The following is a 27,330-nucleotide window of genomic DNA, read 5'->3' as shown; positions in this document are numbered from 1 at the left end:
AGGATGATGGGGGTGGTGGTTGAGGGGGAGAGCTGCAGAGCTGCGAGGGCAGATGGGGAGGGACGGGGCGAGGAGCTGGGCGGGCAGTGGGGAGCATCGGGCTTAAGTGACAGGCGGCCCTCGCTAACCGTGGCCTACATTCAGCACAATCGGCCGCCCGTCTGCCGCCCATCCGCCGCCCATCCGCCGCCCATTTGCTGCGCTGTCCTGCGCTGCCCTGCGCTGCCAGTAACGCCGGCGCCCCAAACACCAAGTCGCCCTGCTAACTTTGTTCCTTTTCGCCCGCAACTTGCGCGACGCGTGCCCTGCTATCTATCTGTCTATCTATCTAGCTGTCTATCTCATATGCACTGCGCATTCTTCATCATCACCACGCCGCTGCACTCGATTGCATACACCGCTAGACAAATGTTTTTATTAGTTGTTCCTTTGGCGCGTTCAAATAACAATATTATTAATGAAAAAAATTTACCCACCTGCCATTGCGCGTAATTACCCAGTTTCTGTTCTGTTGTGCACTGCATGCCTCCTCTGCCTGGCCTTGTGCAGCCAGCCAGCGCTGCTCTGCCTGCCACAGCCCCTGCCAGCCACCTCCCCTCGGCGCCTTTGGGCGGCCCAGTGCTCACCTACACCCCCCGTCCTTTTGCAACCATCCGCCCAAACAGCGCCCTGGCTCTGATTCTGACTCTGGCGCATCCTCGCAGGCCACAGGGACGACAGTATGCCAACATCGCGCATATTTTTCTGCTTCATCACAATACCGGCAGCCTTTTAACGGCCACCGCTCAGCACGACCATGATCAAGTCGACATCTTGAATTCTTCCTCTACTCTTCAAATCTGCCGCCTTCACTGACATCAGGGTATACATCGAACCGCCTCTGCCCATACAGCGGCACCCCCTTCCGAACCTCCTCAATCTTGCCCGCCTCCAGCTCCTGCATCAGCACGCCCTGCTTCTCGTCCAGCTGCTCCATGACCTGCGCATTCGGATCCACCACCATGCTGTGGCCCCAAGCATTATACTCGGCCGACATGTCCCGCGCCGGACTGCACAGTCCCACGTAGACCTGGTTGTCCGTCGCTCGCGCTCTCGCTAGCAGTTCCCAGTGTAGCGCTCCAGTCGTCAAGTTGAACGCGCCGGGATACAGCAGCAGAAACGCCCCCTTTCTCGCTGCAATCATAGCCAGCTCGGGAAACCGTATGTCGTAGCATATCGCAATCGCAATCTTGCCATACTCGGGCAACTCCACCAGCGTAATCTTGTTGCCCGGTGACAGAACCTCGCTCTCCTTGAACCGAATCTTGCCAGGGATATCAATGTCAAATAAATGAACCTTGCGATGCGTCGCAATCAGCTCTCCGCTCGGCGCAAACGTCAGACTCGTGTTGTACAGCTTCTTTTCGTCCTGCTCGTCGCGCTCGGGTATGCTTCCTCCCACCAGATACACCCCCGCATCGCGCGCCAGTTTCGACAGAGCGTGGAACGTTTGCGATTGCGACTCTGATGGCGGCGACGGCCGCAGTGTTTCCGCGTACTTGTCAAAATACTTTGTTCCGTACGGCGAGTTGAAGCATTCCGGCAGCACCACCAGCTTCGCCCCGGCCTTTGACGCCTCGAGCACTTTTTGCCGCGCAGACGTTAGGTTCGCCGCCTTGTCTGCGCCCGACGCCAGCTGGACCAGCGCGAGCTTTAGCGACTTTTTGAGAATCAACGTCATTCTGCTGAACGGCCACAAAGTTAGGAAATGCAAAGAAAAAGGAAATGCCAGATAGCGGGGCTCAGGCCTATGCACAAACCGCTCGTGTAGGAACTACTAGTCATACCCTCGTGTGTTTTAAACCAGCTGTTGGAGGCGTTGGAGTAGCTCTGGGGTGGGGTAAGTAGTGTGCAGTGGAGCTGACAATGTCATTGCTCGTTCTCACGCCATTTCGGATCAAAATCGCCAAGCCTATATGCAGGGCATGGAACTACTGGGTTAGGGTATAGCATGTTTGGATCCAACCAGAGGTGAGTCGTGTGAGTGAAACTAGTTTGAAATATGCACATATTATGATTAATTGTCTAACTATTTTCCCTTTTTTGTTTACTACACTCATGCAGTGTCTTTCAACGTGTCGTTCACATCCTCCGTCACTTGAACCTCGTGGCTCTTCTCCAGTTCGGAGAGGATAATCCATGTGGGGAAGACACATAGCACCGTGATGCCAAAGTTGATTCCAATGCTGACAAAGTGGTTGGCGCCGCCTTCTGATTGCATACTGTTTTGCATGTTAGCAGTGCCATGTAAAATCATCACAGGAAAAACTTACGCCCAAGCAATAGTCTGACCCAGTGCCTCAACACCCCTCAGAATACCAGTAAGATGGCTCAGGTTGGAAAGATCCGTGGCGTACTGTCCAACGAGCCAGTACAGAAACTGCTGGAATGCCTGACCGCCAAACTGCCAGAAAAAGACGAGTGCATAGCTCTTTCCGAATCCACCCTGGAACCAGTCAAACACGGGGGCCTCGGGGGTGTCATAAAATTGCTTCTGCAGAATAGTCGCCCAGATCCATGTTCCGACCAGAATGGTAATGATGGCGCAAAACGCAATGCGGCCACGCGCCTTGATGTGAATCTTTTGGTTGTCGAGCAAAAACGCAATGATGAAGGACGAGAAGATTCCGGCAAAGTTTGTGAAGAAGCTGGAGAAGGCGCGGGAGCGAACGGTAAAGTAGGTGGTGAGCCAGGTGCTCATGAAGCCGTTGTAGAAGTAGCTGATGAAAAAGGCAGGCAGCAACAGCAGAATACGTCGGCTGATGAATTGCTTGCCTACCGCCTTGAACTCTGCACCCCACGTAGCCGCACGCTCAGTCACAATCCGCGTACCGTCGCGTCGCCACACCTTGTCTGCTGGGCTGAGGCACAGAGCCACTGGAAGACCCAGACACATGATGACGATGAAGACAATGTACGTCGTCGAGGATACCGAACCCAAAGTCTTCTTGTTTGCGTTCAAGCCCAGGTTGATGGATCCACCTACAATCGGTCCCAATGCCTTTGCAGTCTGCCAGATGGCCAGGTAGAAGGCGCGGTCGCCCGGTGACGGGTATCCGATGATGATAGCTGCCTCTGCAGCCCAGAAGAATCCCGCACTGACTCCGCAAAGCGCAGAACCAAACAGCATAAACCAGGTATTCGCCGACACATTGTTAGTGTACAGTCCGGCGCCATAAAGCGGATATCCAATAGCTCCAAGCGCGAGTCCATACTTGAGTCCAATCCGGTTATTAATCGCTCCCGCCGCAACACACACGATAGCGAAGAGTCCGTACACCAGAGCATTGGCCGCAGACACGGCGTACGGCTCTGCTGCTCCGCCGGCTCCCAGTCCTCCAAGCGCATCCCACATACCCGGCGCCGTAAACGAGACTCCGCATGCCACGAGGATCTGGAACGGGACCGATCGGAAAAAGGGACCAGACCCCTTTGGGCTGGAAAGCGACGATGCGGAGGACATTGTCGATTGCAAGTGCGGGGGAGGCGAAGAACCAAAAGAAGAAGAAAAAAAGGTGGTGAATGAATGTAAAAGAGGACTAGATGGACAAGGGGCACTCAAGTATATATATACACATGAAGTATGAAGTACGTAAGAAAACTTTCATCTCATCCAATTATTGAGACAAACAAGGCCATTCCCGTCTCTCTTGGCAGGTCTAGAAACATTTTAACTCCAATTTTTTCTTTTGGTTGCACTGATTGAGAGAAGGTTGCGGCTCAATCGCCCCTTCCTGGTGCTGGTGGATGATCGATTTACAATGGGGCGAGCACGACATCTGCGCTAAGTGTAAAAAAATGCTCCCCCACGACACACGTCAACCCTTTTGCGCCCCTGGCACTTACTCGCGTCCACCCAACTCCAAACAATCAACTTATAATTTACAAAAGATTTTTTTTCCCAAAATGTGGCTTGCAGGATGGAGCTCTCGCTTTCTGTCGGGTTTGGCCACTTTGCTGCTCCGTTATGGGGTACATGGGGGGGCGCCCCCTTGGGGTATTCGGAATTTAAGGCCCCAAAGCACGTTATTTTATTGAGGTCATCCATAGTATATCCTACAGATATATGCATGTGTGGCTTTCTATCAGCTCCGTGTAAGGTTAGTAGGGGTTGGGTCGCGAGGTCATTGTGTGGTTTATGTCTTGCTTTAGGGGGTACAAGATGTGGGTGAAGAATCGTCATTTCTCGTTTGGGGACTGATTGGAATGATAACCTTACTACTGTACCTTCCCATTTTTTGGATGGCTTGTCTATGATATGGGCTGGGGATTCCTGATATATTCTTGGCATGGTTGCTTGTGTAAGACCTATCAGTCTGATAATACAAGCGAAGGAGTACATCGCCGATTATGTTCCTTTTTGCTCAATTGCATTAATGTAATAATTTACTTTGAAGAAATATTCGCAGGTTTGTATACTTGTTTAGTGGGATACAGGAACTTGCTTTCTCCACTACATGCGGTCCAGAATTTTGATATTCAGCTGTAGCATAGGTAGTAGTTGTAGGTTGATGGACAGAGTCGCATTTGGTTGGAGTCGCCAAGATTCCATGTGACCGGGGCTACATTGACCTGAGTCACTTCCAGATTTGTCTTTGGATATGTGGTTTTCCTTTCTACCGGTGTATATAATAGATTTGTTTTCACTATTCTAATACATACGACCAGAGGAAACTGAGAATTAGGCATCCCGTCCGATCTGCCCTATACAAGCAGTTTACCGGCGGATTAGTAGTTAGGTGGGTGACCACTAGCGAATCCCCGCTGTCGTATGTTTTTGCGCAATGTTTTTTGATTTTATATTTTTGCTACGACACGTGATATCTCTTGGCACACGGAATGTAGTTTTTCCGGATCTTAGAACGGTGCCCCGCCATACCCAACCAGTGCTGATTGTTCCCACATCACTGAATACAGTCTACGGTTCCTAGTGCATCCGAACCGTTTTTGGAAAGATGCAGCTGGATTTGTAATGAATGAGAGTAGTAAGCCTGCAGCAACCAATACCACTACTCCTGCTAATACTACCTAGTGCTCCAAGTCCACTAACTACCCCACGAATGGCCTCGTCTCGTGTTCTCCTACTCAGTCGCCGTCACCAAACAGCATGCGCGTAGTAACCCTTTGGCTATATCCATCAATAACCAGACATACAAATAGTCACAGAACAAGACACTTGGCGGAAATTCTTTCTTTCAAAAAATGTACATATATCTTTCATTTTTCAACATCTACATACAGATCTAACAATTCCTCGAACATCCAAAGGGAAACGGCAAGACTGCAGGGCTTTTGTATCCTCCCTCGGCTACACTCCTCACTCCAAAAATAACGTTGTCCTTGTGAATGGTAGCAGAGGTAAGATTGTACCAGGTCACATTGCCGACGTCAATGACATTCGTCCAATGCGCCTCGTTTGTCTCACGGTACAGGATTTCGTATCCTTGAACAGGCAGGCCCTCGGGCGCAGTCCACCTGAACTGGCTAAAGTTGTCGGACGCAGTGGTGTTGATGCCAACGTTTGTGGGTACACCGGGCGCGTTTGCAAGACTCCACATGGTACTTGCGACAACCTTTGCAGCGCGAGTGTTGTATTCAAAGTCTAGCCATTCGACCAAGTCGCCGTACTGCTTGCCATTGCGTACAGTGACATTTTGGTGCTGTTGAGTGTAGTCTTCGTTTGGCTGCACAAAGCGTACGCCTGTGTAGCCAGCCTCGAGAAAAGGGCGATGGTCGCCTCCGCGACTGTATCGATCCAGACGATAAATGAGACGAACAGTCATTTCGGTCCAAGCATTGGACGCGACTTCGTAAATGTGTCGACCGAGGTTACGCGCCGGGCTATCGTTCTCACCGCCAATGCTAAGACGGGACCTAGTTCGTGTAGCATTCTCCGTCAACGGCGTGCCTTCGCAAAAGAGACGAATGTTGTAAGGATCGACAGTGCCATCCTCGGCTTTGGAGTTGCCTACCATGTCGAGGTTAATCATACCGGCTACATTGACAGAGGCATTCTTGTAGGTCTGTGCCAAATTTTCTGCGCCGAGAAGGCCTTGTTCCTCACCTGCAAAGGCAGTGAATACAATGGTCGACCTGGGCTTGTAGTGCGCAAAGATGCGGGCGAGCTCAAGGGAGACGGCGACCCCAGATGCATCGTCGACAGCGCCTGGAGCATCTCCCTGGTAGTCGATAGGGTCGCTATTGCGGGAGTCGTAGTGTCCACCAGTAACATATAACCGGTCTGGGTCCTCGCTTCCCTTTAGTGTCGCGACCACAGTGGTGATGTTGACTGGGAAGATAATTCGCTCATTGTCACCAGGGTACTTGATGAAGCTATTCCAGTCGACAGTCATCCTCCCCTCACTTGCATCAGCTGCTTCTTGGAATCTTGCCGTTAGCCATGTCCTCGCCGCACCTATGCCTCGGTTCGGATCAGTCTGACTCGACAGAGTATGGCGTGTGCCAAACGAAGCAAGCTTCCGAATGGTGGCTTCAATGTTGTCCCGGGATACTTGTGAGAGAATGTCCTGGAGCTCTTCGCCGGGCAACTGCTGCTCTAGCGGCTTCCCCACGACTGGCGCTGGCCATTGCTCGGTGCTGGGAAATTGATGGGGATGGTGGGGGTGGATTGGTGTGGAGACAGCGCCTTGGAAGAGCGCTGCCGCATAAACGGCGAGAACCGAGGCCGACCACATAGTGAAGGACGGAAATTGCACTGGCAAAGTCTACCAAGCCCATCCATTCTCCATGTTGCTCGATTTATATATCATCAATGTCGCCATTCCACTCCCGACAAGAGCCATTCGCCTCCGGTATCGCCATTTCTTCACGTCACTGAACAAGATATCGAAATCGAAGAGACGCAAACTTAGCTTTGGCAGCGGGGGACGATGTAGATCTGTGTTGTATGGGGAAGCTCGTAATGCTACCAAGGCGCCAAATGGGGACCGGGGCTAACGTCGGCAATCGATTGCAGCCTTGCTGGAGTCTTTGCTTGGCAACGGCAAGCCATGAGATACGGCTGTTTCCGTCAACTGCCGAAGAAGTACCATTGGAACTGACAACAAGTAGGCTCGAGCTTGCAAGACGGTTAGACATTGAGTCGTGCACCATATGGATCTCGCCGTTGGCTGCTGTGGCAATTTGATTATGCTCGGTAATAAGCACTCCTACTCGCATGGTTACTTGAAACCGTGCATAGAGTACATGTGTGTCTAGCATGAAGCGTGGCTCGCACAAGGCAGGGTGATTGGATCTACAGTCTTCGCACGCATACCAGGCCTACGACTCTAACCAGAAGCAAATAGGAAGGTAGTGACAGACCTTGGCATGACGTCAGGCGCCTAACAGGTACACGACACGACACACAACCAACACACAATACACAACTCTACACAACTCTGCACAACGTTGCCCTCCAAACAATCGTCAAGTCAGCATGTTGTGTTGCCAGCTAAAGAAATACCTTGATTTCTTATTGCTACCCGAATGATACGAGGGAAAAACAGCACTGCACAGCCCTTACAGTTCACTCGCTCTTGGATAATGGCCATGGTCGCGGCCCCCATGCGCATGACTTGTTCCCATCTCGGCCCGACCAATGGCACAGTAACCCAATTTCCACATTGCGCACCACTAGTTCGCGCTCATTCGACTGGTTTTGTGTTTCTTTAGGCAGTGCCCTCCATAACCACGTGTGCGGTTCCTGGGGCTTGCTAACGCGAACAAGAAGGTCGCGCGTACAGCATCACTGAATCCTTAAGCAGATCCCAGAAGCAGGAACCCACAAGAAAGGCCCGGCGCGCCATCCTGCATATCAATATACACGACGGAGATCAGATGAACAACCACTGGTCAACGTGAAGTGTGCTCCTCTACCCATTGGACGCCGAACCGTTTGCTGACCAGGGGGGCCGGTGTGCATCAACGGACATGAAGACTGGAATAGTAGTTCAAAAAGAGGAGTTGAGATTTGATGACAATGGATTTGGACGCATGTGGAAAGAGGTTGGGTAGTTGTAACCGATCGTATACGGACACGATGGGACACTGGCCATGGCAGACGAGTCAGCCACCAGGTACAAAAGGCGACATGTAGTAGCAGTAAATTTTGGATCACCGCAGCACATCAACTCTTCTTCTCAGCTACACAACAGATTTCATTCGCTTTTTTTCTCTTCTATTCTTATACCCAATATCATTCATCATGAAGACCTGTGCTCCCTCTCTCCTCGCTCTTGCGGCACTCGCCTCGACTACGCTCGCTGCCCCAACACCCGCCCAGGACTACAGCTTCCCCATCACCGACATCATCGACACCGGTCTCACTGTCGACGAGTACGCTGCAAAGCTCGCCAGCGAAGGCGTTGAGGCTCGCGATCTTGCCAAGCGTCAATACAACGGTGACACCTACAACCAGCTGACCGATGGCACCGCTTGCCGTCCTATCTCCCTCATCTGGGCCCGTGGTACTAGCTCTCCCGGAAACGTTGGTGCAGCTGGTACCGAAGGCCCCGTCTTCTTCAACGCCGTTGCCGCCCGTGTAGGAGGAACCGGCCAATTGGCTATCCAGGGCGTCAACTACGCCGCCAATGTCATCGGTTTCTTGGCCGGAGGTGATGCCGCAGGCGCTACTAGCATGTTCAACTTGATCAACCAGGTAAGTTTCTCATGTAACTCTTGATATATCGTAGCTCGTCACTCACACATCTCTTGTAGACCGCCTCCCGCTGCCCCAACACCAAGATTGTCGTCTCAGGCTACTCCCAGGGCGCCCAGCTCGTCCACACCGCTACCCAGCGCCTCACTGCCGCCCAAGCTGCGCGCGTCTCCGCCGTTGTGACATTCGGCGATGCGGACCGCGATGAGTCGTTTGGTGTCGTTCCCGCCTCCAAGACTCTCATCATCTGCCACGAGGGCGACAACATCTGCGACAACGGTATCATCATCACACCCCAGCACGGCAACTACGAGCAGGATGCCCCTCAGGCTGCTGCGTTTGTTGCTGCTCGTGTTTTGTAAAACGATGGAAATGAAAAATGAGAAGTGTTTATGGACTTATGAGGCAGATGATGAAGAGCATACTTACCAACGTTTCCGCTTGGTTTCCTTGTTGTGCGGGGGGAAAAATATTTACTATTCGATGTTTATAGGTTTGAAATGATATTGGATTACTTCTTTTTTTTTAAACATAATTCTCAAATTAGTATTTCCGACCAACGAGCTGCGTGGTTGGATTTTGTGAAGAGCACAGTTCGTGTATGAGGAATTCTTTTCTACAAGAGTTTCGTTTATTCTGCAGTATTGACACTGATTATTACGTTTTCTAGTTGTAAACCACAGGGTAGTCATTTCCTTCTGTTTTAACCTCGCATATACTCACAAAGTATTAGTCTCACATGGCTGATTACGATAGGCAGTTGCAATCAGCATCCGTATATGCTTGGAACCCTGTATATATAGGACTAGACTAATTATAGCCAATAAGGAGAAGATGCCTGAGCACGTGTGTTTTCGTCATTGGATATATGTATGTCGAGCACATACAGCTACAATATTTGCAGGATACGAAATCTGTTATGTCTTACTTAACCTGACGCTATTAATCTTGTCTAGTAAGATATATAAGCAACAAACACATACAAGGGCTGGTATTCTACAATAGGTATTGTCCAAACGTCGCATCCAGGCTAATATAGAAATTGTTCTAATAATACAACGTTGATTTGTGTAAGATGATAATGAAAGATCTATATAAATACATACCCCTGGTTCAGGCATAAAGGGATTTTTGAAGTTGGAGAGAATTTTATATACGAACATTGATCGACCATACAAGTACAATATAAATACTCGGCCAAGTCTTACTACATCTAATCCCTGATGTTGAAGTATGACACGACAATCACGTCTTTCTCTCACACTATGGCCTTCTGCTTTTTTTTGCTGTGCTAGTAGAATCGGGGAACAAACAAAAGCAATGGTTTTACTAGTCAGGCGACAATGATTCAAGAAGACCCTCGTAATCAGCTACAACGAGTAATGGCTACTATAGATGGTCGATTAATATTATATCAGTGGAGATAGTCCCGGAGTAAAAGACCGAGTGAGGCGAATCAGGAACGGCCGGCCCTGTCGTGTCTTGGTTGTAAAGCTAGTTCCCAAGACATACACCTAGTAAGGTACCGGGAGAAGAGTGGCAGTTTTCAGAAATCACATGGGATGAGAAGTAAAAACACGAAAAAAAAATACTTTGCAAAGGTACCCGCGCACAGGTGAGAAGAGGCCAGACGAAGGATGAGCATACTGCGTATGTAAGTATGTGCGACGGACAGGCACCAAGAATAAACCGGCGACGGAATGGTAGGGCCGATCCTCGGCATGGGATTCCATGCTCTCCACACAGCGGGCATGGCACGAAATGTATGTAAGTGCCCACGGTCCACCAGTCAGGCAGACGTCTCTTCTTGAGGAGCCGTTTTGACCCCTTGCGTCTGTCCCAGGATGCTTTGTCTCATGAAAGTCGAGTCGGGCCCGGCTGCAGCGTCTACCAAGGAAAGGGGGGATGCAGCAGTTGTCCAGCGCAAAGCTTGGCGTGCATAGGACCATGAGCGGTTTGGCGCAGGCGTGCAGGACAGAATGCAGTGTGCAGTGGAACACAGGGAGCTGGACCAGTCGTTCCTCGTGCATGCTTCGTCCCGCGGCATCCATGTCTCGAAGACTTGCTGCGGGCCCCGGAAAGACGGGCGGGACCTATGGGGAGACTTTGTGCTCATGCGTGGTGAGAGAACAACTCAGCTGCCGCTTTTTTTTTTCTTTCTTTGCTGGGAGATGAGAGATTGCGGCAGGTTAATCGTGCCCTCTATCCTTTTTTCTTTCTTGTTTGACGGCAACGAAGACGGGCCGTGGTGGGCTTGCCCTGCCCTTGGTTTGTCGGTGGAGCGACAGGCTGCCATCGTCGGGGGCCGATGGAGGGATCTAGTGTCGTGTGCTAAGTTTTCCGGCGAGGCGAATGAGTGGGCCAGGCGTGGGCGAAGAACAAAAAACTGGAGATGGGTCGGTGTGTGTGGGTGAGGCGCATGGCCGCTTCAGGGTCTGGTCCCTGCTGCTCGATGGGTGGCATTCTGTTACGATGCAGAATGAAATGGCGACAGCCAAACGTGCATGCGTTGGCGGTGAATGGGTGTGGGCGTGTGAGAGGAACGTGGTTGCATGCGGCTTATATGCCATCCAGCGCCCCTTTGCCTGTCGCCAACTTGACTGTGTCTTTGGTCTTCTGGACGTCGTGATCCTCGTGCTCGCCCTCTCTCCCCCTCGCTCCCCGTCTCGGTCTCGGACTCGTGGCTCGCTCTTCGCCCCCCTCCCCCCCCCTACCGGTTCTGTGGTCGTCGTGTTCCGGTCTACGGCAGCACGTCGCCATTGCATCGCCGTGCCGCATTCTCGTCACAAACGCCGCACTTGGCCCTTACTATCCCGACCAAATTTCCCATCAGAAAAAGCCGGGGTGGTCGTCGTCTCCTTCTTGTGGCCCGCAGCGATCTGCAGCATAGCGTACGGAGCAGTCATAAGACGCCGCAGCCCTTTGCTCTCTCTCGCCTTACTATAGAACGATCTGCACACAGCAAGCCTCGCGCCCATTGAAATCCCGCCCAGATCTCCGTCTTCCAGATCCAGCACTCGCAAGCGCAAGGGCTGTCGGCCAAAAGTCAGCTGGGCAGCTGTCAGGTACCCGGGGCACACGCTTATCCACGAAGCGTCTGACACTAGTGGGAGAGCTAGACAGGCGCAGAAACGTGGGCAGGTAGAGAGGCAAAACAGCGGTCACGCCCGAGGTCAGCATACACACACTGCGCCCTCACTTACACCAACAAGTGCAGTCAGGCAAGCAAAGAAGCGGCGGGTGAACAGGTCACGCCTCAGCAGCAGCAACAGCAACAGCAATAGCGACGAAGACGACGTCCATCTATTCAGTCCGATCTCGCTCTTTCTCACCCTCTCTCTCAACACACCCACCCATTCACCCACGGACTCCCCTCGGCGCGCACCCTGCCACCGCCCGCAACAACACTCACCCACGCTTTCCACCTCGCCTCCCTTCCTCGCTCTCACACTTACACAGCGAGAATACAATACACCCAACCACATAACCAACACACACCGGCACACCACACACCACACATCCACACCGCGACCATGCATCGCAAAAACCCCATCAGCGTGCTTGTCTACAACACGCTCTTCCCCACGCCCTCGCCCACAGATCCACCCTCCTTCTCCGCCCACCTCTCCAAGAACCTCGTCGGTGAGGTTCGCATCGAAACTGCAAACTTCTACGGCTCGCTCGACACAATCGAGGCGCGCTACCCAGGTCTCAACTACGCCTTCCAACCGCACAGGAAACGTCTCGGCCGCTTCCCGCACCACAGGCGGCTGTTCGAGGCCTTTGACAAACTCGGCTTGACAGAGGCAGAGATTCAGGGCTTCTGCCGGTGGGAAGGCACGCTCTGGGCGCGTGAGCGATATGAGCGCGACGAAGGAGTGCGAGTAGTCGATACGACGGGTGTGGAGATCGGCGCCTGGGTAGACCGGCGATCACATTATGCGCGGACAGGACCCGGCATCAACATAAAGACGGATATTGAGGTTGAAATCGAGCAACTCCAGCACCAGCGCAGCGATCACAACGCCCGAGCACCATCATCAAATATCACCACCACTTCGTCGGCTCGGCTCCCCACACAGCACGACACTGAAATGCCAGATTCACCCACGACAACCACCTCGTCCAACGCCGGCAACTCAGAAGACGAAAATGAGCATGATTCCTCTGCGTCATCGTCGGAAGAAGACGAAGAACTCCCCCACCTCAACTCATCCATCGGCTTCTCGCTCAACGCCCGCCTCCTCCACGCCGCCGCCCTGCGCGAATCCAGCACAGCAGCCGGCTCCTCGCCCGCCGCAGCCCTCAGCAATATCCCCATGGACCCAGAGTGGGAGCAGTATCTCAAAGAAGCCTCTGAGCGCGGCGAGCTCAACATCGATGCCACCCGCGAGGCGCTACGGACCATGGCCGGCCAGATTGCCCAGCTGCACCAGAGCAGCGTTGAGGCTGAGGGCAGCGAAGCCATTACCCAGACTTTTCAGCCGCCCGCCGCGCCGCTGGCCTAGCATCGCCACAGTGGATTCGACGGCGCGCTCGTCGACGCGCTTCTTCTTATGTTTTGTATGAATTGAGAGGCAACCCCCGAGAAAGAAAGAAGAACTGTGGGGAGGAAAGAAGGAAAGGAAAAGAGATGGGCGAGTTGTAGTCGTTTTGGTCAAACCACGAACCTTCCTCTTTCCTCTTCCTCCTCATCCCCCGCAAACCAACTGTTTTCGAAGCTGGACTGAGAGAGGGACGGTTATTCTTGTCAGAGTTGGAATGATGTCGATGATTGCTTGTTTATTGTTATTACCCCCTTTTTTGTTTCTACAAACTCTTTTTCTTTATGTCACTCACAACACAGAATCTCATGTGTTCACACTTTTGCCAGCAGAGTGCCCGCTTCTCCCCCCTCCTTTTCATCCCTTCATCCTCCTCCACAACTGGTTCCCCCCCCTATCTTGTCTTTTTCTTCTTCTTTTTCCATCGTTGTTTTCCCGCAACTTGCACACTGCATGGCGTTTTCTTCTTCTTTGTTGTCCCTTGGTCTCTTTTTTCTTCAATTTTGTTCACATCATCTTCCCTGGGAGAAAGGGTAGGGGCGTCTTTGTAAGCTGTCTTTCTGTTGCTTGTTTTTGGGGTGTTTTTTTCTCCTCGGGAAAGGGAAGAGAATGGAAGGCGGGGGTGCAAAGGAAAGAATTGAGATGCATAATTTGCATTTCGTGGGATATCCCACACACTTTTACTGGGAAGCTTTTGTACGGTTCCTATTCTTTTGTTGTCCCCTTGTCGCGGGGGTAATGATTGGGAGTTCAACTCGTGTGTGTGTTTTTTTCTCTGGTCTGTTTGTTTGCTAGTGCTTCAATATAGATTTTGCTCGGATGCTCTGGATGAGCAACGGGCGGGGAAGGGGAAGGGGGGAATTATAGGATGCTTGGGCACACGCATGGCTACACAGTCATAATCAATCGGATCTCAATCCTTTCCAACCGCAGTTGAAGCATGTTATCGTTATTCTCGTTCTAATTTGTCGTCCCTCGTGCTCTCTGGACATGATTCTAACGTCAGCCGAGAGGCCAGTTCGATGGCGTCTACTAACCCATGTCCTGGCCTATCCCTCTCATTCACACGCAAACCATCGTGGTTGCGTATTTCGTCTCTTACGTTTCTCATAACGAAACACTCGCTCAAGCTGCTTGGCAACCATGGACCGCTTGCTATCTATCTTGTCTTGTCATGTGTGCCTTGTCACACTAGCCACCGTTCTCTATCGCCGTCCCAAGTGTAAGCCAAACCCTGCAGATCCCCGCTTGTTCCCCCTCGTCGCTCTGCCACTACCGCCCTCGTCGTCAATCTCCATGGCATCGTCGCCCATGAGATTCCGCTTGCCATTGTTCTTCTCGTCGCTGACCTGCATGGCTGCCTCAAACGCACGCTCCTTCTTTCTGCGTAGCTTTTCCCGATCCAATGCCTCTTGCTTGATCTTTGCTGCTTGGGCCTCGAGATCAGCAAGTGCAGAATCGCATCGCTGTGACCATGACTGGAGCGCGTTTTGGAGGGCGGGCAGGGACCCGGGCGCAAGATCTCGCAGCGGCGAAATGGATGTGACGGAGACGAGGGAATGAGCAGGGTTGAGGGTTGCTGTAATGAGGCCAGAGTAGATGGCGGTGGTAATGAGCTCTTCAAGAGCGCGGGGCGTAGGCAGCTCGAGGGACGTCATAAGGTGTTTGTAGGTAAGGGTGGTATGGGAGTGAGAGAGGGGCAGTAGGGACAGGAGCAAGAGCTTCTGGTGTTGCTGCGCTGAGAGCTTGGGGAGATTGGGTTGTGCTGAAGATTGTCAGTCAAAGAAGCTTCATGTGTACATCAGTGAGTGTTGACGCACCCTTGTAGTCGGCCCAAGTTCCCCAGGCAAAGACCTCGAGCAGGGTGAGATACGGGCCATACTCTTCTGAACTCCGGAGGTTCTGAATGTTTGGTGTCTGTAGCAGCTCGGCGAATACATAAGTGTTTGGTGCGCTCGTGGCTTGCACAATCAAGTCCGATGCAGCTCGTGGGGAAGTGGCTGACTTGCTGAGGGCGAGAAAAGGTTCGAGAGCATTGAGGGCCTTTGTTTGCTCCATGGCGAGGGAGATGTGGTTGGAATTATTATGATTATCTGTGGATATGGAAAGCAAGTCGATGTCACGACTCAGTGGTGCAGAAGAAGGGCAAATAACGAGGTGGTGAGGGTACGTACATACACACTGTACCGCCCAGGCAGCTGCAGTCGCAGTCGCGGTCGCGATTTCCCCGCCAAACGGGCGTCTGCCCCACTTCCACCTCGACAGCAACCTGTCTCTCCATCTCTCTCCCTCTGTCACCCTCCGAGGATAGCGAGGGCTTTCCCACCCGCTCTGCCGCACACGACAAAACTGCAATATTGAGCCGAGTCCGTTTCCGTCAACAGAACGCCTTCTCGGTAAGCGGCGTATTCTTTTTGCTACAAAAGAACCCACACGGTGATCCGCCACACGGGCGTCCAATCTCCTCAGCCTGGGCACGCCCGACATTCCTCTCCGCCCCCCATCAAAACGAACGAGATGTACTTCACAACAACGTTATAAAAAGTACGCTTTATTGTCATTATACACAAACTCATGTATACAAATCTACAACGTTTGTATACATAATAAGTTTATTTGAGCGTGTAGTGTTTGGGCTGGCGGGACTTGAGACGCGGCAATGTTTAATGGGGCACTTTTCACGACACTACTTATTTCAGCCCACCAAGAGGATCCTTCACCCACCACAGTAAGCTGAAGTGGCTGGAGTTGGGCTTGCCGACCGCTGCTGATTGACTTGGAGTGGTGCGTCAGACGCGGTACGAACACCGCCTTCCTCCAACAAAGTATGAACGCGCCAGATCATGACTGTATCCCTTGGGGCGCCTCGAATATCAGTAATAGTAGCAGGAGATGAGGCTTCCCCTGTAACACCTAAGCTTCATATTACGCGCATGTTTTAGAAACCTGCCTGTTTCAGCGCGCTACGCCAAGCAGAAACAGTTATCGCATGTGAAGATCCACCGGTCAACACACGCCTGTGCAGTGCACAGAACCTTGTTTGCATTTCGCGTTGAATATCAAGCCCGTATTTCTTCTTGCTCACGGATAATGCTTGTACTGCCTTTCCGAAAGTGGCCATTTTGCGAATAGTGGCCTCACCTGCCCCAACGATAGCGGTCTGTCGTCCGCTAATACTTACTGCTCTAACCCGCTTGAGACTACCCGCCGCGCCGGACTCCGTTCAGCATTGGTAAGATTGTGGCTGTCGCTGTCCGCCTATCAAGCGGCCATATTAATTAATAACTGCACTGCCTGACACTTTCCAGAAGCTGGGCTTCTTTTTGTTCAGATTCGCATCGCTGTCCCTCCCGGTCCTCCTCGCTTGGTCAGCCCTCGCAACGCTGTCGCAATCATTAGGCTCGCGTTCGCCCTGGCTTTGCCACATCGTACGACCCGCGTCTCCTGCTCAGCTTCTTGAATGCCACCTACTTAAATCCCGGCCCTTGCCGTTTCGACTTTGCATACAACGATACGACTTGCTCTGGGCAGCACTCCGGAGTGTACCCCAGTTACCATGGCGCCCCCAGCCACTGCGACTGCGCACATGGCAACAACAACACTCAAAGTCGAGGGAATGACATGCGGCGCATGCACCTCGGCAATCGAATCAGGCTTCCAAGGCGTAAAAGGAATTGGAAATGTATCCATAAGCTTGGTTATGGAGCGGGCAGTGGTACAGCACGACCCCGAGGTTATTACGGCGGACGAGGTCAAGGAAATCATCGAAGACAGAGGATTCGACGCCGAAGTACTGTCATCAGATCTGCCCATGTCGCATAGCGCAGACGACCATTTCCTGAGCGATTCGGAGGACGAAGAGGACGACACGACCAACAGCATCTCGACCACCACGCTTGCAGTGGGCGGTATGACATGTGGAGCATGCACATCCGCTGTCGAAGGTGCATTCAAAGACGTGGCCGGCATCAAGTCCTTTAGTATATCTCTCCTCTCCGAACGCGCCGTGATTGAACATGATACTACAATTATTTCCGCAGAGAAGCTGGCCGAGACGATAGAAGATGTTGGCTTTGACGCAGAGGTGCTGAGCACCGAAGCCGCAACGCCAGCGCCAAAGAAGAGCAAGAGCAGGAATCAGCACAAGACTTTGACCACCACCGTCGCCGTCGAAGGCATGACGTGCGGTGCATGCACATCGGCTATAGAGGCCGGATTCAAGGATGTTGAGGGAGTTTACCAGTTCAACATCAGCTTACTCGCTAATCGTGCTGTGCTCGTGCACGACCCTTCCAAGCTTACAGAGGCCCAGATTGTAGAGATTATTGAGGACCGGGGGTTCGATGCTGAAGTCGTGTCGTCAGTGGACAGTGGCGTGCAGCAGTCTTCGTCGGGTAACGCTCCCTTGCAGCTTAAGATCTATGGATTACCCGACGCTGCCGCTGCCCAGGAACTCGAAGGGATACTAAGGAGGCGATCCGGCATCACATCTGCAACAGTCAACTTCAGTACTTCAAGAGCCACTATTCGTCGGGAACCCCAGATTGTCGGCATTCGTACCATTGTTGAGGCTGTGGAAGCGGCAGGCTACAATGCGCTAGTCGCTGACTCTGAAGACAACAACGCACAGCTCGAGTCCCTTGCCAAGACAAAAGAGATCCAGGAGTGGAGACATGCTGTTATCTTCTCTGCTTGGTTCACCGTGTCCGTTTTCCTGATTAGCATGTTCATCCCTATGTTCTTGCCATTCCTGAACTTTGGTGGCATTCGGCTCATACCTGGTCTGTACCTTGGCGACGTCATATGCCTGGTCCTCACTATACCGGTGCAGTTTGGCATTGGAAAGCGCTTTTATGTCTCTGCGTACAAGTCGCTGAGCCATGGTTCACCTACTATGGACGTTCTGGTCGTACTTGGTACTTCGGCTGCCTTTTTCTTCAGTGTATTCTCCATGTTGGTATCGCTCCTGATTCCCCCTCACACGAAACCAACGACACTTTTCGACACCAGCACTATGTTGTTCACCTTCATCAGCTTGGGCCGATATCTCGAGAATAGCGCCAAAGGCCAAACTTCCAAAGCTCTGTCGAATCTCATGTCCCTGGCTCCTTCGATGACCACCATCTATGCCGATCCAATTGCTGCTGCAAAAGCTGCCGAGGACTGGGAGGCTGGCGAAGAAAAGATGCAACGCAAGTCTGTCGATGGAAATGCTGCAGAAGAGAGGGTCATTCCTACAGAGCTTATCGAAGTTGGTGATGTGGTCATCCTTCGTCCTGGCGATAAGCTTCCTGCTGATGGCACAGTAACGCGTGGAGAGTCCTATCTCAACGAAAGTATGGTCACCGGAGAAGCCATGCCGATCCTTAAGAAGAAAGGCGCCCTGGTCATGGCTGGCACCGTCAATGGTAACGGCCGTCTGGAGTTTGTCGTCACTCGAGCCGGCCGTGATACGCAGCTCAGCCAGATAGTCCGTCTCGTTCAGGAAGCCCAAACAAGCCGTGCTCCCATTCAGAGGCTCGCGGATACTGTTGCCGGGTATTTCGTACCAATCATCATCACTCTCGGCCTCGCCACGTTTGTTGGATGGATGGTTCTTAGCCATGTCCTCCCCTACCCTCCAAAAGTCTTCCTTGATCACTCCAGTGGTGGCAAATTCATGGTGTGCTTCAAGCTTTGCATTGCTGTCATTGTCTTCGCGTGCCCGTGCGCCCTTGGCCTTGCCACGCCTACAGCTGTTATGGTCGGCACTGGTGTCGGCGCTGAGCAGGGCATTCTTGTCAAAGGTGGCGCTGCTCTGGAAACCGCAACTAAAATCAACCACGTTGTCTTTGACAAGACTGGCACGCTTACTGTTGGTCAGATGAGTGTATCTAAGGCTGACATCCAAGGCGGATGGGGAAGTGCTGAAAAGAAGAAACTGTGGTGGACACTGATTGGACTCGCCGAGATGGGCTCTGAACATCCGATTGCCAAGGCTATTGTTCTGTCCGCAAAGGAGCATCTCCGCCTAGGACCAGACGATAGCTTGGATGGTTCCGTGGGTGACTTTGAAGCCGTTGTTGGCAAAGGTATTACTGCAACAGTCGAAGCAGCTCTCTCCCGCGAGCGCACGCGATACAAGGTTCTCATTGGCAACACTGCTTTTCTTACCTCAGAAGGAGTCAATGTTCCCGACTTTGTAGACGAGCCGCTGACACCTGCTGCTGCTGCTGCCAATCCCCGAAGCGGCCCTCAAACCCACTCGGCTGGTATCACAACAATTCACACCGCTATCGGCAACACATACACTGGTACTTTGAGCATGTCCGACACGATCAAGCCCTCTGCTCGCGCCTGTGTGCTCGCCCTGTCCCGTTTGGGTATCAAGTCTTCGATTGTGACTGGTGACACTTCGGCCTCGGCTCTGGTAGTCGCAGCAGCAGTCGGTATCGATCCTGCTGACGTCCATGCTTCGTGCGCGCCCGCCGACAAGAAAGCGATTGTAGAAGATCTTCAATCCCGTGGAGGCGTGATTGGTATGGTCGGCGACGGCATCAACGATTCTCCGGCTCTCGCATCTGCGGACATTGGTATTGCTCTCTCGACTGGTACAGACGTTGCCATGGAGGCGGCCTCGATTGTTCTCATGACCAACACTGACCTACTGGCTATTCCTGCTTCCCTTGTCCTCAGCCGTGCCATCTTCTTCCGTATCAAACTCAACCTGGCGTGGGCCTGCATGTACAATTTCACTGGACTTCCCTTTGCCATGGGCTTTTTCCTCCCCTGGGGTCTATCAATACATCCCATGGCTGCAGGCGCAGCAATGGCATGCTCGTCGGTTAGCGTTGTTGTTAGTTCTCTGCACCTCAAGTTCTGGCGCAGACCTAGCTGGATGAAGTTGAGCGTTCTGGATCCTAGTGCCCCGATGGACGAGAAGAACTTGGAGATGGAGAAGGTTGGCCAGCAGGGAGTATTCAGTTTCGTAAGAGACTGGATCAGCGAGGCATGGGCGGCTAGGAGACGAAACAAGGAGGAGGCCAGTTACATGCCCTTGAGAGACATGGGCGAGCACTGAGATGGACACATCTGAGTGCTGTGGGAAGATGGGAGTTGACTGGATTGTTGTTTGCTTTTGGTAAAGCGTTTAGGATACCATTGTATGCTGTGTATTTTGTTTCATTTTCTTGTTACTGATAAATTCTGGGGTAATTGTTCAAAGCCGTCGACTCCATCCTATTCCTAGGCCTATGTGAGCATGTCATTGGAAACCAGATCTCCGTAAAAAGCAATCTTCTGTGAATACCAGACCGCTATAATTTCGAATCAAGGTCTAGCAACATGGCTGCTGCACCGCAAAGCAGGAATCATGCATCTACCTGCACTCTAGACAACCCGTGCTCTACTAGAAAGTGCCCAGTGGGGTCGTTGACGTGCGCGCGTGATTTGACATCGCGAATCGCGGCCAGGGTCCACCAATTGGCGTCACAAAGATAAGCCCAGACGGACAACACAACACGGTAGCATTGCGCTATCTCTCACTGGCGCAATTTCTGACTCTTCTCACGACCTCAGAGTCCTGCGACACGTATGCGACCGTGATCTGTGCCGACTCGTCGTCTACGACTTTGCGACCACAGCTAGCCAGCCCGTCAAGATGGGGAGGAATCGCGCTGTGTCCAACGCCTCGACGCGGAGCAGCGAGCCGCCTTTACAAGTAGGTATGGACATGGCTAGAACCGTGCAGAGCCTTCCTAAACTTTGACAGGAGCTGGGAAGCATGTATGACTACCTGGCAAAGGTAATATTGCTGGGTCCTAGCGGTGCTGGCAAGTAAGTCTGCGATAAGGCAAGTATTCACTGCAAACACCTAGTAACTGAGCAACATAGATCCTGTCTTTTGCATCGTTTTGTTAAATCCGAATGTACTTCTGTCGCGCCTCCTCCCATTGCACATCGGTCTAACCACTACTCCAGGGCGCTCTCTGTCTAGCCAAACAATCGGTGTAGAATTCGCATCCAAAATCGTCCACATTGCCGACCGCCGCCGCTCCCCCTCCTCTTCTGCGTCGCGAAAACGAATGAAGCTACAGCTCTGGGACACTGCCGGCACAGAACGCTTCCGCTCCGTGTCGCGATCCTACTACCGCGGCGCGGCGGGTGCGATACTTGTCTATGACGTGAGCAGCTGGCGGAGCTTTGAGCAATTGCAAACTTTCCTCAACGATGCAAGGGCGCTGGCCGGGCCCGACCTTACCATTATACTTGTAGGGAACAAGAATGACGTTGAGACTGGCGAGGGAATTCCTGTAGGCTTGAGCAGCAGCCAAGGCGCCAGCGGAGGGGGATATTCCAGTTATGGGAGCACACCAAGTTCAGAGAGCGGACTACCGCCGCCTACACCATCGCCGCAATCCAGCAGAGGAACGAGCCTCAATGCGAATCTCCATGCTTCGTACACGATAGCCCCCGAAGGCCGCGAGGTGCCCACCGAGACGGCGTCGCGATGGGCGGGGCAGAACGGGATACCAGTTGCGGTCGAGGTCTCCGCACTAAATGGAGAGAATGTGGAGGAGCTGTTCAACAGATTGGCGAGGATGATCTTGACCAAGATTGAGCTGGGCGAGATTGATCCTGACGACCCTGCGAGTGGCATCCAGTATGGTGATTTGGGCTGGGACGACGGTGGAGGCAGTATCAAGAGTGGGTTTGGGGACGACGGTGTCAGATACCGCAAAAGAGGAAGGAAATCTGGTGCGCTGAGCGAATGGGAAGACGTATTCAGACTCGGCGGGAACAGACGGAAAAGAGGCTGTTGTTAAGAGTTATTCTCGTATACGATGGACTGAAACAGTGCGTTTACAAGCGATTTTTTGGTTGAAGCTCTTTATTTTTTGCGGCGCGTTATTTTGCAGTCACGTAGCAGCTTTCCCTCTGATTAGACAGCATACCCCCTTTGAGTTTTGTTTGTCCCTTACGAGAATACACGATCTTACTAGACCCCAGATTTTGGACAGGCTCACGCTACATGGGTTATCCTTGTATGTTGTATTTTGTCCCCAGTTATTTGCATCTGGTTTGGACAAAATGGCCAGACATCGCTGACTACCGCCGAGAGTTGCGACTTTGAACGCGAAATTTCAACAACACAGCGAGAATTGATGAACTATGAAGTAAACTGGGTAGATTTGAAAGGCCTTGCCTTGAGCATATCTGTAGAGATGTCAAGTAAAATCCATGTGCAAAGACAGTTGTTTGTTCAGTCTGTTCGACAGCGAAACACATGGAAACCAGCGATTTTGCTAAGTATCCAACGGTGCGCGGCTGTTTCGGGTACGCTACTGTACAAGCGTTTACCTATCTGCCAATCACCGTTTGCGATTTGGCGCTTTAGCCGTGTTGATATTGGCGTATGTGTGTCGTCATGCATTGTTCCTACATCAACACCCCACTACGCCGCGCCAGCGCGTACGCATACGGACGATATACCGGAGGCCTGTTGCGCATATACGCTTGGAAGTTCTGATCTTGAAAGGCACAAGGTACTAAAAGAGATGAAAAATCTTCCTCGCCTCTTGTGGCAATAAGAAGGCGACAAAGAAACGCTGCATGTATCCGCTAAAACGCGTCCAAAACCTCGGTCTCGCCCTGGGCTCGCCACATCACGCAGATCGCGTTACTTGCCCTAACTTCGGCTGTCAGACATGTTCCTGGAAGTGGCGCGGAATATTAGCATGGTCCTTTGCATGACTGAGTCGCCTTCCAACATGAACGCATGCACTATTATCGCAGCTTTTCCTTGTTCGAGTCGCCTTCTTCCCACACATGCACATACCCTTTCCTCAGGATTCTCATTGCATTTTCCTTTCTCGTATCGAATTTTCCGCTTAATTCAAGAATAAAAAGTCGTCGCGTGCTGTATTTTTCATTCACGCTGTTGTCCTCACGAGCGTTTAGATCACTCGCCACCATCAGAATGCCTTTGCTTAATCGCCTGAACCCCACGCCTGCATTCCCCGCACATACCGGCCCATACAAGGTCGGATCAGCAGATGTAGAAATACCTTCGAGCGAATTAGCGAGTCAGAGTGAAAACGCCCCTCCCGCAGAATTACCTACAGTGGCTTTTCGTGTTTTCTACCCGTGCAAGCAGGGTAGTAACGAAAGAGCTGTAAGATGGCTACCAAATCCGCAGCGGGAGTATCTCAGCGCGTATGCGAAATTCCTGGGTGCCAATAGTGTATTTGCTAAAGTATTCTCGTAAGTTACTCACGGAGAAAAGCCCTCGTGTGCAAGTGATCAGCACTAACACACGCGCAGGCTATTACCTCAATTATTATACTATGTTTCAATGCCTGTACACCAAAACGCAGAGCTCTTGGCTCCACCACCAAAATCTAGTCGATGGCCTGTCATGGTCTTCTCACACGGCCTGGGTGGCACCAGGAACGCGTATTCGCAAATTTGTGGCTCACTGGCAAGCCATGGAGTAGTAGTTGTCGCAGCAGATCACCGTGATGGTAGCTCACCTCTAGCTATCCACCATACACCAGATGACAAGGAAAAGTTGAAGCGAGTAGAATTCAATTCAATATCCTATTATCCCAGTACGGAAGCGTACCAAGGAAGAGACGAGCAATTGCGGATTCGGCTATGGGAGTTGGGAATGATACACGACGCGCTATTGAAGATTGACGAGGGCCGACAGCTGAAGAACGTTGCGCAAGATCAACCCAAAGGAAAAAGTGTATTGGGCATGTTCTCGAATCTGCTTAATATCCACGAACCGGGTGCTGTCAGTTTCGCAGGACACTCCTTTGGCGGATGCACAATGGTTCAATTTGTCAAGTCGATCTACTACCGGCCTCAAGGACGGATCCCGGATTACAAACCACTTTACATCCCTTCCGAAGATTCGAGCATTGTTCGCCAGATCACGCCTTCCAATCCCATTGTTCTGCTGGACTTGTACACGATGCCCATCCAAAGCCCAGACACTGCATGGCTCAGAAGCAAACCAATGCCATGTTACGACTCCCCCAATGGTGGCAAGAACCTCCTCGCCATCTCCTCCGAAGGCTTCTACAAATGGGCCTCCAACTTCCGAGAAACAAAACGCATCATCGCCAAGCCATCACCGTCAAATTCAAAGTACCCAGCTCAGCCTGGTCCACACATCTTGTACCCCACCGCCTCAGCCCACCTGTCCCAAAGCGATTTTGGCGTCTTATTTCCCTGGTTAACAACAAAATTCTTTGGCGTCAAAGAGCCCGAACGCGTACTCAAACTCAATACCCGCGCTATACTGCAGGTTCTCCGTGAAAATGGTGTTCGCGTCGGTAATACCAGCGCAGCTGACCTCGAGCTTGAGGATCCAACCGCAAGTCAAACAAACGACACGACGATTCTCAGTCGCACCAAAGATAGCGTCCGTGGATGGGTTAATTTGAGCGCAGAGGTGGAAGGCGGTCTGGATTTTACGGGGTTGAAGAAAGTTGAGGGGAAGAATGTGGTTAGTACGCCTACAGAGAGGGTAGGCAGTGAAGGCAAGGGACCGGCAGATGCGGTGGTTGAGGGAGAGGGTCTCGGACAGGTTGTTGAAGGGAGTGAGAAGTGAGTGTACGATTTGGCGGTGAGAGATAGATGAGCGAGTAATAGAACTAGAAAGCAAGGTGTTTCTTTTATCTGTATGTTTTTTATATACCTCTAGTACACATTGGAATAGTTATTGTTTGAAGAGGATGTGTTATTTCACTTGTGATATCGAAGAAAGAGAGACATGGATATGTATTACTTTGGATATTGACAAGCCGCTTCGAAAACTACCTGTGTCATATAGTCCTGAACAGAAGCTAGGCCACACCGTAATTGCATGGTAAAGCTACTCTGTAGTTTAGTTCTTGGTCTAAAGGGCTCATGTAGTGACTGCCTGGCGCTAGCTTTACCACAAAATCCGCGAGATGTACGCAGAGAGTGTCGTGTAGTGCATATCTTCACTTATTTTAGTTCAAGACTAATCTAAACGCTTTATAAGTCTGGAATTCTTAACTAAGCCCTTTAACTAAGCATAAATGTAGCACATAATCATGTTTACGGCAGTCTTATCTAGATATTGAGCGGTGCACTATTTGAACAGTAGTGAAATGATATGTGGCACTGCTTATTGCTCATGATACACACAGCTGCCACCCTCACCGCCCATTCTCTGTGCAGCGTTTGGCTCGTTTGCTGTTTGCTTGCTTGCAGGCCAGACTCACTCGCGGCTAGTCTAATACATAACAAGCACGATCCATCTCACTACATCACCGTCGGCCAACCTAATCAACTCAACCAACCCGACATGGCTAATCAGAGAGAGGTAATTTCAATGCAACCACCAGCATGGATGCTGGTAGCGGCACGAAATGCTATAAAAGTATCAGGTGTCAACCCAGAAGAAGCATTCGCTGCCAGGATCCGTGACGCAAGGAAGCAGGCAAAAGCAGGTAGCAAACAGCACCAAGAAACAGAAAGCTTGCTAGCAAAGAAGCTAAGGGAACTGATTCCGAATTCAGTATTGAAATCTTCGGATAGGTTTGAACAGGAGAAGGTCAGCGAAGAGTCCAGCGGCAATGAGCGACAACTTGCAAAAACAAGCTCTACTCCTACCGTGGTCATCCTTAAAAAGATTATACAAGCACCAGACAACAACAAGCGAAAGGAGGCATTAAAAACCCCAGAAAAATATCAGGGTAAGAAAGTAAGGTTCCTTACTGAGCAGGTAGAAAAGGGCTCGTCACTGAAAGACGCTGCACGCCAATCACAAAAGGCGGCATCGACCACAACAGTAAACAATCCAAATCCCAAGGAGACCATTACTATATCGTCGAAATCACTATCATCTTCCCAGCCCAAAGTAGAGCAATATGCTGTACCCACAGACCTACCAGAATGGTACACCTCCATCTCCACTGATAGCATACACATGAAGAACCTGTCCAAACGGCGGCCCCCTGCTCTCACAACCCTAGACGCCCTCAAAGACCTCGCCCGCCAATGCGAAGATGCCCCCAAAAAGAACCGATCCAGTGATCTCCCCAACCTCTACAACAAACTCCGCGATCTCATCCACAAGGCCGAAATCACTCTCCCAGTAACCCCCTACATGCTCCGCAAAACCTACATGCTCTCCCCTCAAAACGGCCTCCCCCGAATCTTCCGTGCCGAAGCAAGCTTCCCGCCAGACATCAAAGCAGACAGCTATCAACTCTACAAGCGCTGGTACGCCGGTAACCTAACCCAAGACCTCCTCCGCGGCATCATCACTAAAAAATCCACAAACCGCTCCTCCGACTCCATCTGCCCTGCCTACCGCTCCAAATACCCTGTAACAGCAAAGTACATCGGCCAAGGCGACCTCGTCCCCGGCCAATGGTGGCCAACTCAACTCTGCGCCGTCCGCGACGGCGCCCACGGCACACCCCAAGGCGGCATCTTCGGCAGCAAACCCCACGGCGCCTACTCAATTGTCTTATCCAGCGGAACCGGGTACTCCGACCTCGATGAAGGGGATACAATCCATTATTCCGGCACCGAAAACAACGATAACGCCGGGTCTGTCACGGAGAATACAAAACACCTGCTTACGTCGCTGCAGACGCGGGATCCGGTGCGGGTGCTGCGGTCTGCGCAGTTGGGGAAGGGGAATAAGTATCGGCCGGAGAGGGGGATCAGGTATGATGGGTTGTATGTGGTGCAGGGGTATGAGGTGTTGGATGAGAAGAAGGGGATGCTGAGGTTTCGGCTGGAGAGGTGTGAGGGACAGGAGGGGATCAGGTGGGAGGGGGAGGCGAGGAGGCCAACGGTGTATGAGGTGAGGGAGTACGAGCGGTTGAAGGACGAGGGGGCGGGGATGGGGGATTGTTGAGAAATAAGGAGTCTTTTAGGCATGAAAAGGAAGAGATGGAGGTAAGGTTCTTTCTAGGCTCACATGGGGGTTTTTTGGGGGGGGGAGGTGAACATACAGTATTTGGGCTCTCTTATCTTTACCCCCCTTTGTATATGTAGTCAAGCATGAACAATAGTGGTAGTAGTCACACCACGAGACCCAAAGTGGCTAAAGAACTA

General features: G+C 51.8%; 11 protein-coding genes across 11 annotated transcripts; 7 read left to right on the top strand and 4 right to left on the bottom strand.

Annotated features, from left to right (window-relative positions):
• Positions 1 to 403: 403 nt before the first annotated feature.
• COCSADRAFT_40718 (uncharacterized protein) lies at positions 404 to 2,038 on the bottom strand. Its single transcript, XM_007706280.1, has one exon. It carries the CDS (start codon positions 1,718 to 1,720, stop codon positions 827 to 829), a length of 894 nt encoding a protein of 297 aa, XP_007704470.1. The 5' UTR covers positions 1,721 to 2,038; the 3' UTR covers positions 404 to 826.
• Positions 2,039 to 2,042: 4 nt separating this feature from the next.
• COCSADRAFT_40717 (uncharacterized protein) lies at positions 2,043 to 3,641 on the bottom strand. The gene is made up of 2 exons (XM_007706279.1): positions 2,313 to 3,641; positions 2,043 to 2,261 (listed from the first exon to the last, which is right to left on the bottom strand). The coding sequence occupies exons 1-2, from the start codon at positions 3,500 to 3,502 to the stop codon at positions 2,096 to 2,098; spliced, it is 1,356 nt and encodes a 451-aa protein (XP_007704469.1). The 5' UTR covers positions 3,503 to 3,641; the 3' UTR covers positions 2,043 to 2,095.
• A 1,621-nt stretch (positions 3,642 to 5,262) lies between these two features.
• On the bottom strand, positions 5,263 to 7,006 carry COCSADRAFT_40715 (uncharacterized protein). The gene has a single exon (XM_007706278.1). The coding sequence runs from the start codon at positions 6,732 to 6,734 to the stop codon at positions 5,283 to 5,285; it is 1,452 nt and encodes a 483-aa protein (XP_007704468.1). The 5' UTR covers positions 6,735 to 7,006; the 3' UTR covers positions 5,263 to 5,282.
• A 973-nt stretch (positions 7,007 to 7,979) lies between these two features.
• On the top strand, positions 7,980 to 9,117 carry COCSADRAFT_250909 (carbohydrate esterase family 5 protein). Its single transcript, XM_007706372.1, has 2 exons — positions 7,980 to 8,698; positions 8,758 to 9,117. The coding sequence occupies exons 1-2, from the start codon at positions 8,246 to 8,248 to the stop codon at positions 9,058 to 9,060; spliced, it is 756 nt and encodes a 251-aa protein (XP_007704562.1). The 5' UTR covers positions 7,980 to 8,245; the 3' UTR covers positions 9,061 to 9,117.
• Positions 9,118 to 11,937: 2,820 nt separating this feature from the next.
• Positions 11,938 to 13,332, top strand: COCSADRAFT_250855 (uncharacterized protein). The gene has a single exon (XM_007706371.1). It carries the CDS (start codon positions 12,232 to 12,234, stop codon positions 13,204 to 13,206), a length of 975 nt encoding a protein of 324 aa, XP_007704561.1. The 5' UTR covers positions 11,938 to 12,231; the 3' UTR covers positions 13,207 to 13,332.
• A 799-nt stretch (positions 13,333 to 14,131) lies between these two features.
• On the top strand, positions 14,132 to 14,442 carry COCSADRAFT_250853 (uncharacterized protein). Its single transcript, XM_007706370.1, has one exon. The coding sequence runs from the start codon at positions 14,282 to 14,284 to the stop codon at positions 14,435 to 14,437; it is 156 nt and encodes a 51-aa protein (XP_007704560.1). The 5' UTR covers positions 14,132 to 14,281; the 3' UTR covers positions 14,438 to 14,442.
• Positions 14,443 to 14,447: 5 nt separating this feature from the next.
• Positions 14,448 to 15,300, bottom strand: COCSADRAFT_101271 (uncharacterized protein; the record flags this gene model as incomplete). The annotated part of the gene is made up of 2 exons (XM_007706369.1): positions 14,448 to 15,007; positions 15,063 to 15,300. The coding sequence occupies 2 exons, from the start codon at positions 15,298 to 15,300 to the stop codon at positions 14,448 to 14,450; spliced, it is 798 nt and encodes a 265-aa protein (XP_007704559.1).
• Positions 15,301 to 16,534: 1,234 nt separating this feature from the next.
• Positions 16,535 to 20,589, top strand: COCSADRAFT_40711 (uncharacterized protein). Its single transcript, XM_007706277.1, has one exon. It carries the CDS (start codon positions 16,799 to 16,801, stop codon positions 20,300 to 20,302), a length of 3,504 nt encoding a protein of 1,167 aa, XP_007704467.1. The 5' UTR covers positions 16,535 to 16,798; the 3' UTR covers positions 20,303 to 20,589.
• A 180-nt stretch (positions 20,590 to 20,769) lies between these two features.
• COCSADRAFT_184790 (uncharacterized protein) lies at positions 20,770 to 22,408 on the top strand. Its single transcript, XM_007706368.1, has 4 exons — positions 20,770 to 20,941; positions 20,993 to 21,057; positions 21,115 to 21,149; positions 21,202 to 22,408. The coding sequence occupies exons 1-4, from the start codon at positions 20,882 to 20,884 to the stop codon at positions 22,044 to 22,046; spliced, it is 1,005 nt and encodes a 334-aa protein (XP_007704558.1). The 5' UTR covers positions 20,770 to 20,881; the 3' UTR covers positions 22,047 to 22,408.
• Positions 22,409 to 23,006: 598 nt separating this feature from the next.
• On the top strand, positions 23,007 to 24,966 carry COCSADRAFT_40709 (uncharacterized protein). Its single transcript, XM_007706276.1, has 2 exons — positions 23,007 to 23,484; positions 23,545 to 24,966. Exons 1-2 carry the CDS (start codon positions 23,201 to 23,203, stop codon positions 24,839 to 24,841), a joined length of 1,581 nt encoding a protein of 526 aa, XP_007704466.1. The 5' UTR covers positions 23,007 to 23,200; the 3' UTR covers positions 24,842 to 24,966.
• Positions 24,967 to 25,564: 598 nt separating this feature from the next.
• On the top strand, positions 25,565 to 27,130 carry COCSADRAFT_175375 (uncharacterized protein; the record flags this gene model as incomplete). The annotated part of the gene is made up of 1 exon (XM_007706367.1): positions 25,565 to 27,130. The coding sequence occupies one exon, from the start codon at positions 25,565 to 25,567 to the stop codon at positions 27,128 to 27,130; it is 1,566 nt and encodes a 521-aa protein (XP_007704557.1).
• Between the last annotated feature and the right edge of the window lie 200 nt (positions 27,131 to 27,330).

Source organism: Bipolaris sorokiniana (genome assembly GCF_000338995.1).
Source record: "Bipolaris sorokiniana ND90Pr unplaced genomic scaffold COCSAscaffold_16, whole genome shotgun sequence".
Taxonomy (NCBI): Eukaryota; Fungi; Ascomycota; class Dothideomycetes; order Pleosporales; family Pleosporaceae; genus Bipolaris; species Bipolaris sorokiniana.
Note: the sequence above shows the minus strand (reverse complement) of the source record. Positions and strands in the feature narration are given on the sequence as shown.